The 17,445-nt window shown below is 57.6% G+C and overlaps 1 protein-coding gene across 3 annotated transcripts in view; it reads left to right on the top strand.

Moving 5' to 3' along the window:
• ATOH8 (atonal bHLH transcription factor 8) overlaps positions 1-17,445 on the top strand; it is a 33,757-nt gene that overhangs the window by 2,766 nt on the left and 13,546 nt on the right. The window contains exons 2-3 of one of the 3 annotated variants that reach the window (XM_081254680.1): positions 7,868-8,059; positions 8,775-12,671. In XM_081254680.1, coding sequence (XP_081110806.1) covers positions 7,868-8,059; positions 8,775-9,059 — 477 coding nt within the window. In that variant the 3' untranslated portion in view covers positions 9,060-12,671. Of the gene's footprint in view, positions 1-7,867; positions 8,060-8,774; positions 12,672-17,445 lie in introns of those variants that run through there. The other 2 variants (XM_081254682.1, XM_081254681.1) reach the window with 2 other exon arrangements.

A 17,445-nucleotide genomic window follows, 5' to 3' on the forward strand; every position in this document is an offset into this window, starting at 1 on the left:
TGGCAGAGAGATGACTGTCCACCTGCTCACCTTGCAGCTAGGGCAACCCCTCTCAGACTGGGGAGGCCACGTGCCCAGAGCATCACAGCTGGTGAGAGGAAGGTCAGGGCTGGCACCTCGGTCCTTTAACTGACAGTTCAGTGTCCTTTTTACTCCTCCAGCTGCCTCTTTCAGTTCCGAGAAAGTATTCACGGTCTCTGTGTGTTCAACTACATCTCATTTGTCCAGTGGCTTTAACTTCTTTCAGTAACAAATTCCATCTTATTTGATCTTAACATCCCTGTCGGTTGAATTAGCTTTCCATTTAATGGAATGGAAAACTGGGGCCTGGAGAAAGAAGGAAGGAAACGCTTCCAAGATCACCTAGTGGGTTAGGGAAGGTGACAGAAGTTTCTGGAATGCCCGCCTGGCCAAATGCTTCTCACAATGTCAGCTGTATCAGCGCTGTGGGCCCTGCACTTGCAGTGTTGTTAAGTCGGAAGGTGGGTGTACACATGGCTGACTCTTTGAGATGAGATTGATAATCGTGGTTTCCTTTCACTTCTGTCCTTCTTGTGCGGAAGTTCTATATAAGAGGGACAAATTCAGGGAGAAAGCGCGCGCACACGCACACACACACACACAGGTACACACAGCTGTACCTGTACACACGATCAGTACTCGTGGCCAAGAGCACACACAAATGTGTGATCAGAAGCGCCTGCTCTGGTTTGTTGCCCCCCTTGCCCAGTCCATCTGTCCTTTCCCCAAAAAGGCTGCTGGTGGGCACCGGTCTATTGTCTGCGAGGGAAGGAAATATCGCTAGGGCACACTCACCATGTCCACATCACAGCCCCCATCCGATGGGGAAAGTCCTGTGTCTCAGAGGCGCTTCTTCCTCCTCTGGACCTCAGTATCCCACCTGTAGACAGTGCGCACGTGAATACACACACACACTCGTGTGCGTCTGTGTGTGTGTGCCCCTATCCAGGCAGGCTGTGACTCTGGATCTAGGCTTAGGCTTGACTGTCTGAAATGGTCCCTGGGAGAGGAGGGTGAGGAAAAAGGATGGTTTCTCCTGAAATGAGGCCATGGCTGTTGCAGCACCGAGGTCAGTTCTGGGATTGTGGCTCTGGTCTGGGGCTTCATTTCTCTGAGCAGCTTCCTGGTACGGTGAAAAGAGCACTGGGCGGGGAGTCCGGAGGCCGGAGTTTGAGTTATACCTCTGCCGTATGCGTTCTGTGTGACCGTGGACAAGTCACTTTCCCTCTCTGAGCCTCAGTTGCTAAAGTTGGAAAATGGTGACAATGCTTACCTCATACAGCGCTTCTCTGCAGAGAGCGAATGAAGAAAGGAATGGGGGCCGTAGGAGGAATGGACGTTTCTCGAACGTCTGCAACGGCCTCAGTGCTGGGCAAAGGCCTCGACAGATGTAGAAATAAGAATTCTGTAGTCATTTTAATAATAATCATAGAAACTGCCATTTATCAGATGCTTCCTTTGTACTGGGTCGTGTGCTAAGCGTGTTATGCGTATTAGTTCATTTAGTGAAGTAGGTATTGTTCCCACCCCCATCCCCCCGCCCTCATTCCCACCCCTGTTTCACGGACGGTGAGGCCGAGGTTCAGGGAACTTCTGTAAGTTGGTGGAGGTCTCGCAGCCTTTGGCCACCGCATGAGGCCTCCTGGGTTTTGCCCTGCATGCCTCCCCGGCCTGCCATTCAGTAGGCTTCAGGGTGCCGGCGCCCTCCCTCCCGGTGCCTGCGTGGCTGTGTGCCGCTGGCATTGCAGAGCCTGGATTCGAATCGGAGTCAGCGAGTCGCTCCAGGGCCCGGGCTCCTGACGGCCCCGTTCTTCAGCCTGGTGACCACCCCGGAGCTGTCCATCCCCAGCAGGGGGAAGCCAGACAGTCTTCTGTGTTGTCCAACCCATCACGCTCTCAACCAGGAAGGGAATGGGGTGGGGGGCCGCTTGGCCATGAGAAGTGCAGGTGGGGGAGAGGGAGACCCCCGGCAGCGGGGCCTGGGGGTGTGTATGCGGGGCAGATGGTCCGGCCGCAGCACATGCCACCAGCCCAGCTGCTCGGGGCCCTCCCCGCCGCCTCACGTGAAGGCCATGTGTGCATAGCTGGGCCTGGCCCATGTGCAGGGCTGCTCCGGGCCGGGTGGGAGAGGGTCCAAGGGAAAGCCTGGCCTTGCTGGGCGGGTGAGGGGAGGGGCCAGAGCTGTGGGCCTCGGCCTCCCCCGCAGAACCTTCTGGTTCACAGGCTGTGCTCACCCTCGGGGCATCGGGTGTGTGTGCAGATTTGTGCAGATTTACTCTCTCCCCGGGAAGCATAAAGCCCCTCAGCATTGATGGAGGAATGGCAGCCTAGCCAGGCAGAGGCCTGGGGCAGCAAGGAGGAGCCCTCAGGACCTGCTGATGTGTTCAAACCAGTGGCCCCCTCCCCTGCTGCGCCTGGAGTGTCCCAGGGAATCCTCAACAAGTGAACTCAGGATGGCCCAGGAGGGGGCATGAGGATGGCACCCCCAGCCCAGCACCTCCCTCAATCTCAGACCCCATAGGATGCCAGGGGCCCATGGCCCCACTGCACCCTGTACCCCCCTCCTCAGGGAATGGGGGACGGACCTGCTTGCATCCAGATGGGAGAGGGGTGACAGAGGCCTCTCTCCTGCCCCCTCGCATCCACAGTCACCAGGACAGCAGCTTGTTGAGCCTCACTGCACGGGGTGAAGTGCCTTACCTGGCCCTGTTGTCGTGCTGCCTTCCCATTTCACAGATGGGGATGCTTACAGAGGGGGAGTGAGGGACCAGGATTTGTCCTGTCTGGCCCTGGGCCACGGCTCTTAACTACTCAGACCCAGGTTCTCAGGGTCCAGCCTCGTTGCTGTGTAGCAGGTTGGGATTTTGTTTAAATAGAACTTGACAAGGACCTTGAACCAGCTCTGTGTAGAGTGGCTTCACCCCAGGGAGCCAACGCTCACTGACACGAGCCGATTGGAGAAAAATTTCAAATGGGATCAGGTGCTGGGCTGTGTGCCGGGGATGCAGTGATGTTGGAGCTCTGTGGGTCCAGGAGTCCCGGTGGGCGTCTTGGGCTGGGTCTGAAGGGTGGGTAGGAGTTGGCACAGAGGCAAGAGGGTGGAGGGCTTCCAGGCCTCCCCTGCACTGGCTGGTTGGTTCCTGGCTTTGCTTCTCTGTAGCGCCTCCTTATATCTGCCCATGGCGGTTCCATTCTGAGGTAGCAGGTATTCTGATGCCCATTTTATTGGTGAGGAAACTGAGGTCCCCTAAGGTTGTGGACCTAAGGTCACGTGGATGGCCCGGAGTAGAGGTAGGTCCTCAGAATCCCAGGCCGGTGCCCTTCCTGCTTTTTCCCGCTTGCTGGAGCCAGGAGAGGGTCCAGCTTGGGGTAGGTGGGATGGAATCTTTTAGGGGCACGTGGGACCTGGTGAAACATCCCCATACTGCACCTGCTTCTTTGAAGCGTAACAATTCTTGTGGGGCGAGCGTGAGGCAGGTGCTTTTACTTTACAGGAAGTGTGGCTGCCTGTCAGGAGCTGGAGCCGAGCGGCCCTGCTGCCTCCTGTGGCTTCTGTCCTCTGCCCAGGCTGAGCAGATGACTGCTGTGTGGTCTCCGGCAGGTGTTGGGATGGCTGGGCTCTGGGCCTCGCTGTGGATGCTCAGACAGGTAATGCACCAAGGCTGGGGTCCCATGGAGTCCAGAACTCTCCATCCCCTGCTCAGAAGGGTGGGCTGCCCACCTCCCCACCATAGGCTATAGATGCTCATCCATACCCCCAAGCCGTTGCTTCTGGCGGATTGGAAAGAGCCCAGCTAAGGTGTGAGTTCAAAACCCAGCTCATCTTTCATCAGCTGAGAGATACAGGAAGTTCTTACACTCCCTGGGCATCAAATGCTTCTCTGTAAAGTGGAAATCGTCATTTCTACCTCATGGCGCTGTTTAAAGATGAATTATATTCACAACACCCAGCCCTCTGCCTGGCCTTAGTAGATCACAAGAAACAGCAAGGGGGTGACCTGGTTCCAGCAGTCATCCAGGGTACCCAGGCATTATTCCCACTCTCCAGATAAGAAAACTGAGGCTCAGAGAGGTGAAGCTGCCTGTCCAAAGTCACCCCGCTGTTTGGGATTCAGACCAGCTCTTTCTGCCTTACCTTGACCTCCTAGAATCAGATCCTCTTAGGCCAGGGTGCCTCTGAGCTGGGCTTTCGGGGGCCCAGCTGCTGCATCCTGGGCCGTGGGCACCAGGATCCCCACCGCTGGTGGTGGGAGTTTGCAGAGCCCGCCTTCCTTGGGCGATAAACACACGAGCTTCTGGCTCCAACCGGGTCTTAGCTGAGTGACCCGGGGCCCAATATGTCACCTCTCTGTTTCCTCATGTGCAGATGGGGTAACAATCTTTATTTGGGGGAAAGTTTCAGTGGGCTGAAACTACCTGTAAATAGTGACCACGGTGCCAGGTAAACAACCAGAGCTCAATAGATTTTTTTTTTTTTAAACTTCACAGTTGCTTCTCAATTTATTTTATTTATTTATTTATTTTTGGCTGCGTTGGGTCTTCGTTGCAGCGCGACGTAGGGCTTTCTCTAGTTGCGGCGAGCGGGGGCCTCTCATTGCGGCGGCTTCTCCCGCTGTGGAGCATGGGCTCCAGGCGTGCAGGCTTCAGTAGCTGTGGCGCACGGGCTTAGTTGCTCCGCGGCAAGTGGGATCTTCCCGGACCAGGGCTCAAACCCGTGTCCCCTGCATTGGCAGGTGGATTCTTAACCACTGCGCCACCAGGGAAGCCCCCTCAATAGGTGGTTTTCTTGTTAGACCTGGACTTGGACACAAGCAGTGGGACAGAGTGACAAATCTGGGGCAAAACTGGCTCAGAACTTGGCACGGGAGCCCCTAGGTCGGCCTTGACCTCATCTGTTGCTCTGTGGTCCCGCAATGACCCTGGATCCCCATGTGCAGATCCCTTCCAAGATCCCTGCTCCCCGCTGGCAGGGAAGCCCAGCTGCTCAGGGCCCAGGGCTCAAAGAGCTGGGTAACTCCCAGCATGGCCTCTGGGTAGCAACACACTCGGCCCTGTGTCACAGAGCTGTGCCCAGTGTCCAGAGCCTCCACCAGGCAGGCACTCCCTCCCTGGGTGCAGGGGAGGCAGAGGTGCTAGGATGGTTCCTGAGACCCATGCCCCTGCCCCAGGGAACCTTTCTGTGCCACAGACCTTGTTCATTTGTTCAGGCTGATAAAGCAGGATTCACTGGACTCCGGATGAGAACAGGCAAAGTGCATTGTTCCTCAGGCTTTTCTCAGATGGGTTTGGAGCTGTGGCCAGGGCTGGGAGGGGAAGGGGAATGCACAGGAGTTGGTGGTCCCTGTGTCACCTCCCTGCCCCTCCCTGCGTTTCCTGGCCTGGTGAAGGGCACCTCCTTGGCTGCTGGAGGATTTTGAGAGGTGAAGGCAAACCTCACCTCGGGCCTATGGTCTCAGGACCCCCACGGGGTGGGGCATGAGCAGGCACTATGTCCTGGCTCCAGATCTCCTGCTTCTCACCCTCTCTGGAGCCCCTCTTTAGAGACCCTCTGCAACACCCACCGTACTAATGTCACTGACTTGTATCAGGCCTTACTGTGTGCAGCGCATATGCCATCTCCTTTAGTCCTTACCACGCTGTGTGGTCAGTCCTGTTAGCAATATGACAAAGACACCAAGGCTCAGAACGGTTGTTGTCTCTTGCCCAGGGTTTGTAGCTAGAGCCAGGAGTTAGCCCAGGTGACCCAAAGGTGTACGAGCTTCACCCCTGCACCAAATAACTAAATCTTTATCCTCAGAGAATTTTGGGAATTCCCTGGCGGTCCAGTGCTTAGGACTCCACGCTTCCACTATAGGGGGCGTGGGTTCAATCTCAGGTCCGGGAACTAAGATCCTACAAGCTGAGCGGTGTGGCCAAAAAAAAAAAAAAGAGAGAGAGAGAGAGAGAGGACGGTTTTTGAACCCAGTTCTAAACCTTCTGGAGTCACCTGATAGATATGGAGGGAGAGCATTCATCTGTTCATTCATTCCCTCAGTCAACAAACCCTTTGGAGGCCGGTGATGGGCAGGACCTGGGCTAGGCTCTGCATACAGAGGCCTTCCCCTGACAGCTCACACAGAGACTGACCATTAAATGAGTCACGGTAATCAAGAGTTAAGGACAGATGGCGGGCTATTAGAGCACCATCAAGGGGAGGCAGCCCTAGTCCCCGGGGTTGGGCTGGGTGGGAGGTCAGGGGAAGCTCCTGGACGAGGTGAGCTTTAACGTGAGATCAAGATGTCGACGCGTTTAGGGTCCTCATCTGAAGCGGCTCTGTTTTTTGGTGTTTTTTTTTTTGCGATACACGATACACGGGCCTCTCAACTGTTGTGGCCTCTCCCGTTGCAGAGCACGGGCTCCAGACACGCAGGCTCAGCGGCCATGGCTCACGGGCCCAGCCACTCCACGGCATGTGGGATCTTCCCGGACCGGGGCACGAACCCGTGTCCCCTGCATCGGCAGGCGGACTCTCAACCACTGCGCCACCAGGGAAGCCCCTGAAGCGGCTCTCTTGATTATGCTTTCTCGACCACAGCGCTGCTGACGTTTTGGGCTGGGTCATTCTTTGTGGTGGAGGCATCGTAGGATCCTGAGCATTGTAGGACGTTTAGCAGCATCCCTGGCCTCTGCCCACTACTGGCCAGTAGCCCCCCCCCCCACCTGCTCCCCAGTGGTGACCGTCAAGAATGTCTGCAGACATGGCCAGCTGCCCCTTAGGGACAACATTGTCCCTGGTTGAGAACCACTGGTCCAGAACAGTGCCCGGCATACTTGTTGAGTGGTCCCTGCAAGGCGCCCCACTCTCTGTGGGCTGAGGGTTAGTACCAGGTAGCCGTGGCGGGGATGGATGCTGCACGTAGATCCTGGAGAGCCATAGAGAGGAGGATACCGCAGCCTTGGTTGCAGTGCACGTCTGGGCCGTTTAGGTGAATGACGCATCAGAGCAGCTCTGTTGGTTAGCACCTGTCAGGTGGACTTTGTGGCGAGGTCTCCGTGTTACGACACAGCACTCTGCTGCAGTCTTTGTAGCTTTTGCTCAAGCAGCAGGAGCACTGGTGGACAACGTTAGAGATGCCATTGCTTCACCCATACAAATTCCTGTGTCATCAGTGAGTGTCTAGTTGGTGATGAATGTCAAGGCTGTCAAGTCTGGCTGGGGCTGTCCTGTTGCAATGCCCAGCAGCGCCCCAGGTCCAGAGGGCAGAAAGAAAAAGAGAAAAGCAAAAGAAAGCCAATCATGTGTGGGCCCCCCAGCAGAGCACTGCCACTTTGCTTCTGGTCTGTTCCCACAGTCCCGGGCACCTAACTCTGCTCTGACGTTATAACATCTGTCTTGAGTGTAACTTCTCTGATGGCAGGCCCGAGTTATTATTTGTTGTTGGACCCCAAGTGCCCAGCAAGACAAGTGCCACTGAATGCATAAATAGACCCTCAGAGCTAAAAAACATCGGTTCTCTCTGAGACATTCCTTCTCAGGGAGGGAGGTGGGTGGAGCTCTGTCCTGGGGGAACTTACTGTGCTTCGTGCTCACCGACGTTCGGGCAAGAGCTAAGTCTCGGTTTCTTCCCCTGTGACATGGGAATGTGGATGCCTCCCAAGGTTGTGAGTGTGGAAACAGCGGGTGCTTAGAACAGGGAATAAAATCCGGGTTGAGGGATTAGATGGGCCACCTCTGCCGCCCCGCAGTCCCCTGTCTGGCGGTGCAGATGTCAGTGTGAGGGGCCCTACACCTGCCTGGCTGAGGTGCCCCCGGGCCGTTCTCAGCAGAGACCCTGGCAGCCCCTCCTGACGCCTTCTCACCCTCCAGGTGCCATGTTACTCATATGGGCAGAAGCTGTCCAAGCTGGCCATCCTGAGGATCGCCTGTAACTACATCCTGTCCCTGGCGCGGCTGGCCGACCTCGACTACAGCGCCGACCATAGCAACCTCAGCTTCTCCGAGTGTGTGCAGCGCTGCACCCGCACCCTGCAGGCCGAGGGCCGTGCCAAGAAACGCAAGGTACGTGCCAGCCACGCAGGCAGCAGCCTCCTGGGAAGACAGAGAGGTGGGGACAGGAACTTGGGGAGCCCCTCACTCCCCCAGGCTTCCAGAGGGACCGGTGAGCTCGGCCTTTAGGAGCTTTGCTGGGGTTCGCGCCAGCTTCAGGGCTCCTCAGGCCCCTGGGATTGTGTGTGACTCGACTCCTGGTAATGGGGCTGCTGGGTACCTGGGACAGTCACCCTGGGCCTGCGTTTGTCCATCACTTCAATGAGGAGGACAGCTCATCTCTGAAGCTCTTTCTGGCCTTACACGCTCTTAGGATGAATCCCCCATGCGAGCCCTGATTGATGTCATATCAGGGTGAGATCTCCTGAACTGGTAACAGCCCAAGAGAGCCCTTCGGTGTGTTTTGGTAATGTGACTTGGCCTGTGGGTTACCTGAGGCCACGCATTAAGGCACGTGATACTCATTCATTCATTCATTCATTCTGAAGAGATTTACTGAGCCCCAGCCATGTGCCACGCTTGCCGGGCTGGGGTATAAAAAGGATAAACATATGGTCGCAGCACCCCTGCAGCTCACAGGATGCTCAGAGACCCTCTTGCCTGTGGATAAGGGCAGAAGAGGGTAGTAAAAGTGGCCCCGGAGGCCTGTGCTGGGGTAGGGGAAGGCCAGGCAGAGAAGGGACCTCTCCTGCCCAAGGGAGTTTGAAAGGTCATCTTTGTGTAACAGGTGTTTGAGCTGGACACCCAGGAGGTCACCGGGCAGATGAAGCAGGAACAATATCTGAGGCAAAGGGAGCAGCCTGTACAAAGCCTGATGTGTGTGGAGAAATATGGGCAGGAGGAAAGGTGTCGGGCACAGCTATGCTTCCCAGATGGCCTAGGCTTCCAGCATTTCCACTTGGGGGTCATTGCCAGGCTGTGCAGAGCACGGCTTGTGGCAACCCTCTGGATCTCTGTGCCCACGAGGCCAGAGGGAGAGAGACAGAGGGTGGGACCCCGTGTGCATCCATGAAGAGGGTAGAGGTGGTTAGAGATGCCTGACTCCCCTGGGCATCCAGGGGTGGGGAGCGGGGTTGGGGGGGAGCTCAGTGACTCTGGCTTCCTCCTTTCATTCCTTCCTATCACCTCCTCCTTCCTTCCTGGCCGGCCCCTCCCCGCATCCCTGACATTCCTCCCCCGGCCCCCCTTTTCAAGGAGGCCCCTCTCTGGGTTCTCCAGGTTTCCCAGGGGCCCCTTCTAGAGGCTTCCAGCCAGGGAGGCCCTCTGTGGACTCTCCTGCCCCCAGCAGGGAGGGCCCCCGGCCTGTCCCCACCGCCAGCCACTGCCGCTGCTGCGGTGATGGCACGTTGAGACCCTGGGAGTGATTTAATGTGGACCAATTAGATGAAATCTTCATCAAGTGGGTGAGAGAGGAAGCGCCACTGGCTGCTCGCAGGGCGGCTTTCCTCTGGAGAGTGACGCGGGTAAATTAAGGGCCTGATTGATGGCTCCATGCAGCGCTCTGTGACAAAGGAGGCTGTAAACTCCCGGTGAACTTCCCCTGGCATTCGGCGGTGGTCGGCCGGAGGTGTGGATGGGCAGGGTGGGCAGGCGCCATTTCCCCCATCTCTGCCCCCATCGCCCCCTCCCCAAGTCCTCCCGTCAGCCACCAAAGGCCAGAGTGCTGGGCCCCCCTCCTTCCCTGTTCTTTGATTGGAGCAAGTGCCCTGGGCTGGGGAGGAAACTAGATGCTTGGGAGGTGACGGAAGAAGGGGGGTGGTGGGGTGACGATGCCCAGCAGAGACGAGCGTTTGGCTTCCCCTGAGATCACATCAAATCTAAGACACCTTAGAGACTCTCTGGTCCAGCCTCCCCATTGTCCAGATTGGGAGACTGAGGTGTTAGATTGTGGGTAAGAGCATCAAAGAGCCCTGAGTTCAAGGCCTGGCTCACCACCTACTAGCTGTATCATTTTGGACCCATTTCTTTTTTTTCTTCTTTTTTTTTTTGCGGTACGCGGGCCTCTCACGGTTGCAGCCTCTCCCGTTGTGGAGCACAGGCTCCGGATGCACAGGCCCAGCCGCTCTGCAGCATGTGGGATCTTCCCGGACCGGGGCACGAACCCGTGTCCCCTGCATTGGCAGGCGGACTCCCAACGACTGCGCCACCAGGGAAGCCCCTGGACCCATTTTTGACCTCTTCTTGCCTCGGTTTTCCCCTCAATAAACGGGGATGGTGGACGCATCAGAGATTCCCAAGGCCCTTTCTAGTCTGACTCCACAAGCCGAGGTCCTGCCTCGCCTCCGAAGGGCGAGGGGCCCCTTGCATCCTGCAGCCCCTCCTGCCGAGCGGGCCGTCCTGAGGCTGCCATCTCCCGAGGACCATGCCTGGACAACCACCATTGCCCAGAGGACTTAGAGGGAGGGATGGGACAGGGTCTTGGGGCTGCTGGGACATCGGAGGCCTTTTGGGCCCTGTAACTGCCCTGGTAGATGGGCAGGTCACAGCAGCACCCCACTCCTGGTGTGTGTGCCTTCCTGCATCTGTCACCATGCAGGTAGGTGAGTTTCAGGGTGCCCTCGGGGATGGCCTTCAGTGACCCGCCCAGTGGCCCTGAGGGCCTGGGATAGGCCATCATTTTGTTAACCAGAACCAAGGGAGCTGGTGTCCCTGGAGACGCATTCCTTCATTTGTTCATGCATTCATTCATTCAGTGTTTATCGAGCACCGGCAGTGAGCTCCGTGTTGGGGAATCCCATCCTCAGCACGTGGGCACTGTGATGGGTATTTGCGATGGCGCGGGCCTGACCCTCCCTAGTCCCTGTAGACAGGGCAGGTGGGTGTGAGGCTCAAATCAAGGCCCTATTGCCCCTCCCCTGCAGCCATTCAGGGCAGCCTGAGGGTTTGGGGATGGGAGTGAGCCAGGCTTACATTTCTAATGAAGGATTAAGAAAGGAAGAAACTAGAAAATATGCTGATGTCAGTGACCAGCTGAAAGGAAGTCCTCCATAAGTGATCATGACCAACGCCACTGATGGCGATCTGAGCCGTCCCACAGAGCGTGGCTCTCTCACAGTTCATGTGCCCCAGAGGCTGGGCGACCCTTTTCCAGAACGCCGCCTTGACAGATTGTACTCAGTGTCCACTGATGAGCTGCCTTGTCCCTCCAGACCTGTGTTAAGAATGGGATTTAAAGTGATCCTTACTTACCCTCTAGGCCCCAGGCACATCCTTTTGCCCATCTCAGCCCTTCCTTGCTGGGGGTGGGGACCCATATCCCTTGAGGGGTGAGTCCTCTATATCTGGGCCTCACAGGAAGTGATCTTGAGGATCCAGGGTCCGTTTGGAAGCCCTGGTTGTGCAGAGAGGCCCGTCGGAGGCTGCCAAGCAGAGAGACAGGTGGGAGGAGTGGAAGGGCTCTGCAGATCTCAGCTCGAGCTCCGGCTGCAGCCCGAGATAATGCACATTAAGCACCTGGCTCTGGGCCATGTTTCCGCAGCTCCTGTTTTTAAAGCAGCAACTCCTGGGAGCTTCTGAGGCGGAGAGAAGGAAGAGCAGCAGAGCCGTTCCACACCTGGGCAGGGGGGGCATTGCCGGGCCTGTGCGATAGGAGAGGACCAGTTTCCCACAGTCTAGGGCACTGCCTTCCAGTGAAGAATAATTAACAATAATAATAACAGCGGCAGCAGCTACTACCGCTGATGGCATAGCTTAAGCCCTGGCGATAAATGGCCAGTAAGTTCCTGCCCCCAGGTTTCTCACAGGCCCCCGGTTGGCGGGGCGGTGGTGGAGAGAGATAAGTGCATTATGGTGCCCTGAGCTAAGGGCCCTACCAGACACCTGGGCACCGATTGGTGACCCCGGGGCTGTGACTGTAGCCGCGTGTGCCAACTGGGCAGGGAAGGCTGGCTCTGCAAGGCCAGAGGCTGCTTCTCACCCTGTGGGTGGTCCAGTGCCAGAGGAGGCACCGCGGCTGGCATAGGTCGACCGCGTCTTCTCTCTTCCTGCTGCTTTCTGGGTAGGGGAGGCTTTTCGTGGCGATGGCAGGTTCGAGGGTAGCCGGACTCCTGTTGGGAAGAGCATCTTGGGTGCAGACTTCTGTATTTTTGGTGCTGGGGGCCAGCTGAGGTAGCACATTGGTTTTGGGTTGCGGGGTCAGTGGGAGCCGAGAGGGTTCTGTCTGGGTGGCTGAAACCAGGCCTCGGACAGGACCTGGTGGCACCTGCTCTTTCTGTGGTCTGTTCCGGAGCCCCAGAGTATGTGAGGCAGCGTCTCCAGCACCTGCTCTGGCTGGATCCAGCCCCTCGTGGGCAGGGTCTCCTGCGTCCCCAGAGTCCCCGTTGAGGGACACCGTCCTGTCTCTGTCCCCACCTGCCACGTACACAGTCACCCCCACTGGGGCTTTGGTCTCCACTTCTGTAAGGTGAGTGGACCCCGGAAGTGATTTCTAAGGCCCCTTCTGGTCAGACTTTCCGAACGGAGGTCACCTCAGCTCCTTTTTCTGTCTAAATGACAAGGGTTTTACTCTCCCATCCCCTCTGCCCATCACGGGCATTTCACACAGATCTGAAAGGTGCTCACAGAGACTGTTGGGACCCCAGTGCAGTGCACCGGGAGAATACTGATACTACCTGACGTTCTTAGAGCCTGGATCCCACGCCAGGCGTGGTGCTGGGTGCTTAGTACTTCTGACATATCACCCCGTTGACTCCTCCCACCACCCCTTCAAGGTGGATCCTGATGTTGTCCCAGGAACAATGAATCTGAGGCTCAGAGGCCCGAGGAACTGGCCAGTAGGAGAGGTGCCCGGGCCTCCTACCACTTCCCTGTCCTGCCCCCCGCATGGAAATGGGGTGGTGAGAGGAGGTCCTGTTTCCACATCCTCCAAGCCATGTTACTGAGTTAAATACCATGTGCTTTCAAAGCCCATGGAGTCCGTCTATGCTGGGAAAGCAGGGGGGTGGGTGGGAAACCACCATCAGATTCCCTTCTCGTCATAAAAATGGATGCAATTTATTTTTTCTGGCATTCCGATTACATAGACGTTTGTCGCCAGCTGTTTGTTCTAACACGGAGTGTTCTCTCAGCTGCCGTTTCTCCTCTCTCAGTTGACACCGTTAGTCCACACGGCTGGCAGGGACTGGGATGGAGGGGTCGTGGACTGGGGAGCCCCCCAGGTTAGCTTGGAGCTGGCTTCCTTGGAACGCAGAACTTGGCCCTCTGCTGTCCCCCGGGTGGTCCCGAGGTGGGGGAGACACTGGGGCGCTGCTTTCCCCTCTCCTTTCACACTGTCTTCACCTCCTCCTCCTCCTCTCACCCCTGACACGCACTCACAGACCCCACCCTTCTCCCCACCATGCTGTGTATGAATGAAAACTTGGGGTCTCGGACAGTGAGAAAGAACCGACCTCTCATGCTCAGAAAGTCAGAGACGTGAAAAGTCCCCGCTGATGCCCTAACCTCCAGGGCACCTCTTCGAGCCAGGGTGTCCTGCTAGAAACCCCTTCAGAGGCTCGGTGGTCCAGGATGCTATAGGTGGGTGTTGAGTTGAGAGAACCCTACATACAGTTCCTTTCAGTTCTCTCTGGTGCTGTCGTTTAACTTTAAGGCACATACAACAGGGAGACCCTTGGCGAGACCATGAAGTAGGGGAAGGGTAGGCTTTGGCGCTGGAGACCTGGGTTCGAATCATGGCACTGGTACTTCCTACTCATGTGACCTCGGGTGTGTTACCTAACTTCTCTGATCCCCTGTTCTCTCGTGTGTAAAGTGTGAGCTTATAAACCTTCCTCGCCACCTTGCTGGAAGGATTAAAGGAGATCCAGTAGGAGAAAGGGCTGGCCTTTTCTCAGTGCCAGAAGGGAAATCTCATGAATTTACAGCCGCAAGGTAACAACTTCATATGGGATCCCAGGAAGGATCATCTCAGGAAAGGGCAGTGCCTGGAGTGGATGAATGACCAGACAAAAGGCAGATAAGGGCAAATAATTCTGAATGGGAGACTCCTGTTTGTCCAGCATTCGGGGCAAACCCCCTGGCCCTGCATCAAAGGGGGGCAAGCACCTAGCCAGCCCAGAAATCCCTGGGCTTTCAAAGTTCACAGATTCATACCAAAGAACATGCATAACGTGTGGCTGTACATGGTAATAATGCTAATAAACAGACTCTCACCAACAATCGCGCTGACCGAGTGGGGAGTGCCCACTGCGTGCCGAGCACCTCCCATACTTTATCTCTACCCTTTACGCTAACCCCACAAGTTAGCGCCACTTCCCCATTGCACGGAGGGGAAACTGAGGCCAAGAGGAGGGCGGTAGCTTGCCCAAGGCCATGCAGCAAGGCAGTGGTGGAGCTGCTTTGAGCACGTGTCTCTTCGCTTCCAAACTCCGAGCTCTTCAGCTGCGCCCGGGCCCTGGAGCTCACATACCGCCCAGCAGGGTGGCCTGCGCCCGGGGACCCCCAGCAAATGCGGGCGCAGGGCCTTGTCAGGAGCAGCAGCTCTTATGTAAGCAGCCGGGCTGCGGCGCTTGCAGGCTCCATTGAGCCGCGGGGAGCCCACAGACCGCTGGGGGTGGCAAGGGGTGGGCCGGGCCGGTGGTGGGGGGGTGTCAGCAGCCCCCCGCCCCCAGTGCCGCCGCCAGCGAGGCCTGACACGGGGTTAAGTCGCCCTGGCGGCCTCTGGCTGCAGCTGGGAGCGCGCCTGGTTCCCATTCGGGCGCTGTGGTTTTGATTAGCTGTTCCACAAGGCGGGCCTGGTGGCGAGGCCCTGGGAGCTCCGCTGGAACAGAGGGTCCCCCGCCCGGCCGCCGCGGCCCCCCCTCCTGGCAGCCCCAGACTCCAGATGTTCCGAGCGCTCGCTGGGAAGGCCTGCTGGCGCCACGGAGGGCAGAGGGCAGGGAAAGCACGCGAGCTGGAAGCCCAAGCACTCAGTCACCGCAGGCCCTGGCAGCCCGCCCAGCGCTCTGCTGGCACATTCCCCAGCTCTCCCCTGGCCATCTGTTCCCAAAAAACCCTTTCAGAGCCTCATCATCTCTCAGGATACAACAGCACAAGCAGCTGGTTTGAAGGCAGCAGGGAAAACCGTGCAAAAGGTCCTTTGTGAGAGAGGAAACCCGCTTATGAATAACAGGGCTGGACGCCGTAAAAGTTGGCGGCTGGAATCCGTGTTTCTCCGGCGCCGCTGTTTTCTCCCGGCTCTTTATCTCTGCTCTTTATTTGGTTTCCCCTTGTTTTCTTTTAATGGTGTTTCTTCCCTTTCTTGCACCAGTTGTGACTTTTCTTCCTCCTCTAAGGTGCCTGAAGGCCACCTAATTAGGTATCCTGGACGCTGTCAAACTGTTTTTCCTTCTCAAAGCTCTTCAAATGGGAGATGGTTAGAAGTGACTCTTTTCATAAAACCCGGGCTGGAGGAGACGGGGCAGAAAGAAGGTGCCCGGGAGGGCACAGTGTGGGCAGGGCAGCAGAAAGTCGTCAACCCGAGGAAGGGTCGGGGGCAGAGAGGGTGCAGAGACTGCCGTCAACACATCAGAAGGCAACGCGGAGACGCTCTGGGACAGCAGTGGCATTAATGAGACGCTCAGCGCTTGGCGCCTCAGCTGATTGCAGTATGACAGGAAGCCTTTTTTAAGAACCGCCGCCACCGCCAGAAACTTCTGGGAGATGTCTGCCTGGAATCTGGGCACCTCCTGGGAGCAGTCACCGGGTGGCCTGAGTGGGGCCCTTGGGGTGTGCTGGGGCAGGGCTGGCAGCTGGGAGGCCAGCATTGGCGGCGGTGGGGAGGGGAGGGCGAGGCCTGGCCACCTTCCTCACCCGCTCCTGGACCCCTGAGGGGGAGCTGAGAGTCAGGCCCAGGGCTGCCAGGTGGAGGTGGGGAGAGGGACACCTCCCAGGTGTCAGATGGGCGTGACCTCATGGGGGAGTCACGGGGCAGGAGCAGGGGACTGGGGGCTTCCCCTTTCCTTTCTCAGTTCCGGCACCGCTTTTTCACTGCCTGCCCCAACGCTGTCCCGTGAGACCCAGAAGCTCGGCTCCCCCTCACCCCAGCAGTGGAAAAAGCCTGTCGTCCACATCGCTACGGGTGGCCGGTCCTCACAAGCGGAGGCTCGGGCTTTGGAGGGCGTTTCATCTGCGCTTCACTCAGGGGCCATACTTCACTCCTTTCTCCTCTCTTCCCACTTTCGGTTGGAGAGGTGGCAGCTCTGGCAGGACAAAATATATATAAGTTTATCACAATTTCAGGGCCATTAATCTCCCCGTCTGCAGGGCTGGGCATGGGCCGAGATCCCCCCTCCCTGCTAAGGCCTTGGTGGGCAGCTACCCAGTCTGGACTCTGAAGCTGCTCTCGTCTCTGCCCAGGGGGCTGCGTAACTGGGTGGCCTTGCTCAAGTGTCGTATCCGGGAGACGCCAGCCTGACTGCCCACCTATCCAGGGGTCAGTGGCTCAAAGGATGTGACGCTGTTTTGTGAACCCTGTCCTCCCTCCCGTGTCTCCTGCCTGAGAAGTTGGTCCCCGTGGAGCCAAAGGTGAGGAGGGCCTGGGGAAGGAGGAGTGGCCTCTGGCCCCAGGCCCCTGGTGATGATGTGCGGTCCGACCAGTGACCAGAACTTGCTTTCCAGCCCTGGGGCTTCCAGAGGAGCAGTGGGAGGAGAATGGAGGGCAGGGCTGCCCTCCCACTGGAGTGACCAGGCCTGTCCTGCCCACTGCCCAGCCTTGAGGCCCTGCCCCTGGCACAGTGGATCGCCTGGCACAGGGGGCACCAGCAGGCCCTGGTCGTCTTTTTCTACCTGCCCCTGCAGACCGGAGGCTGGTTCTAGGGGAAGGTGTAAATCCCTGCCTTCTTGACCTCCTAGTATAAATGTTTCTAGAGGGTGAAGCAGGGAGCCTTTGCTGCCTTCACGGTGCTTAGTTCTCTGCCCAGACTTCACGGCCACCTGGGGCCTGGCCCTGCCGCGCAGCTGCTCCCTGGCTCAGTTCATACCCACCTGAGCCCCTCCCAGCAGCTCTGCTGAAAGCCAGGTCTGACTGCCTCACTCCCCCTGCTCAGGACCCCTCAGGGGCTCTCCACAGGCCAAGGGTAGAGGCCAGACTCCCTGACAGGGCACCTGCCCCTCCCCGCAAGTGACCTGGCTCCAGCCGGTCACTCCCGGTGTCCCAGTTTACACTCCATCAACGCGGAACTCCTCGCCCAGAGGGGCTATTTTTGGCCTCTGTGCTCATGCCGTCCCTTCTGCCTGGAATGCCCTTGTACCCTGTCTGTCTGGCTAAGTCCTGCTCATTCTGGAAGGCTTAGCTCCTCCTGGAAGCCCTCCCTGACCCCTACCCCAGCCTCCACCTCAGGGCCCCATAGCATGGCCACCTCCCTGCCCTTACCATAGGGGTGTGTGGAGTCTAATTCAGGAGAGCATCCTATGATACAGTA

This window comes from Mesoplodon bidens (genome assembly GCF_964165515.1).
Source record: "Mesoplodon bidens genome assembly, chromosome: 14".
Classification (NCBI taxonomy): Eukaryota; Metazoa; Chordata; class Mammalia; order Artiodactyla; family Ziphiidae; genus Mesoplodon; species Mesoplodon bidens.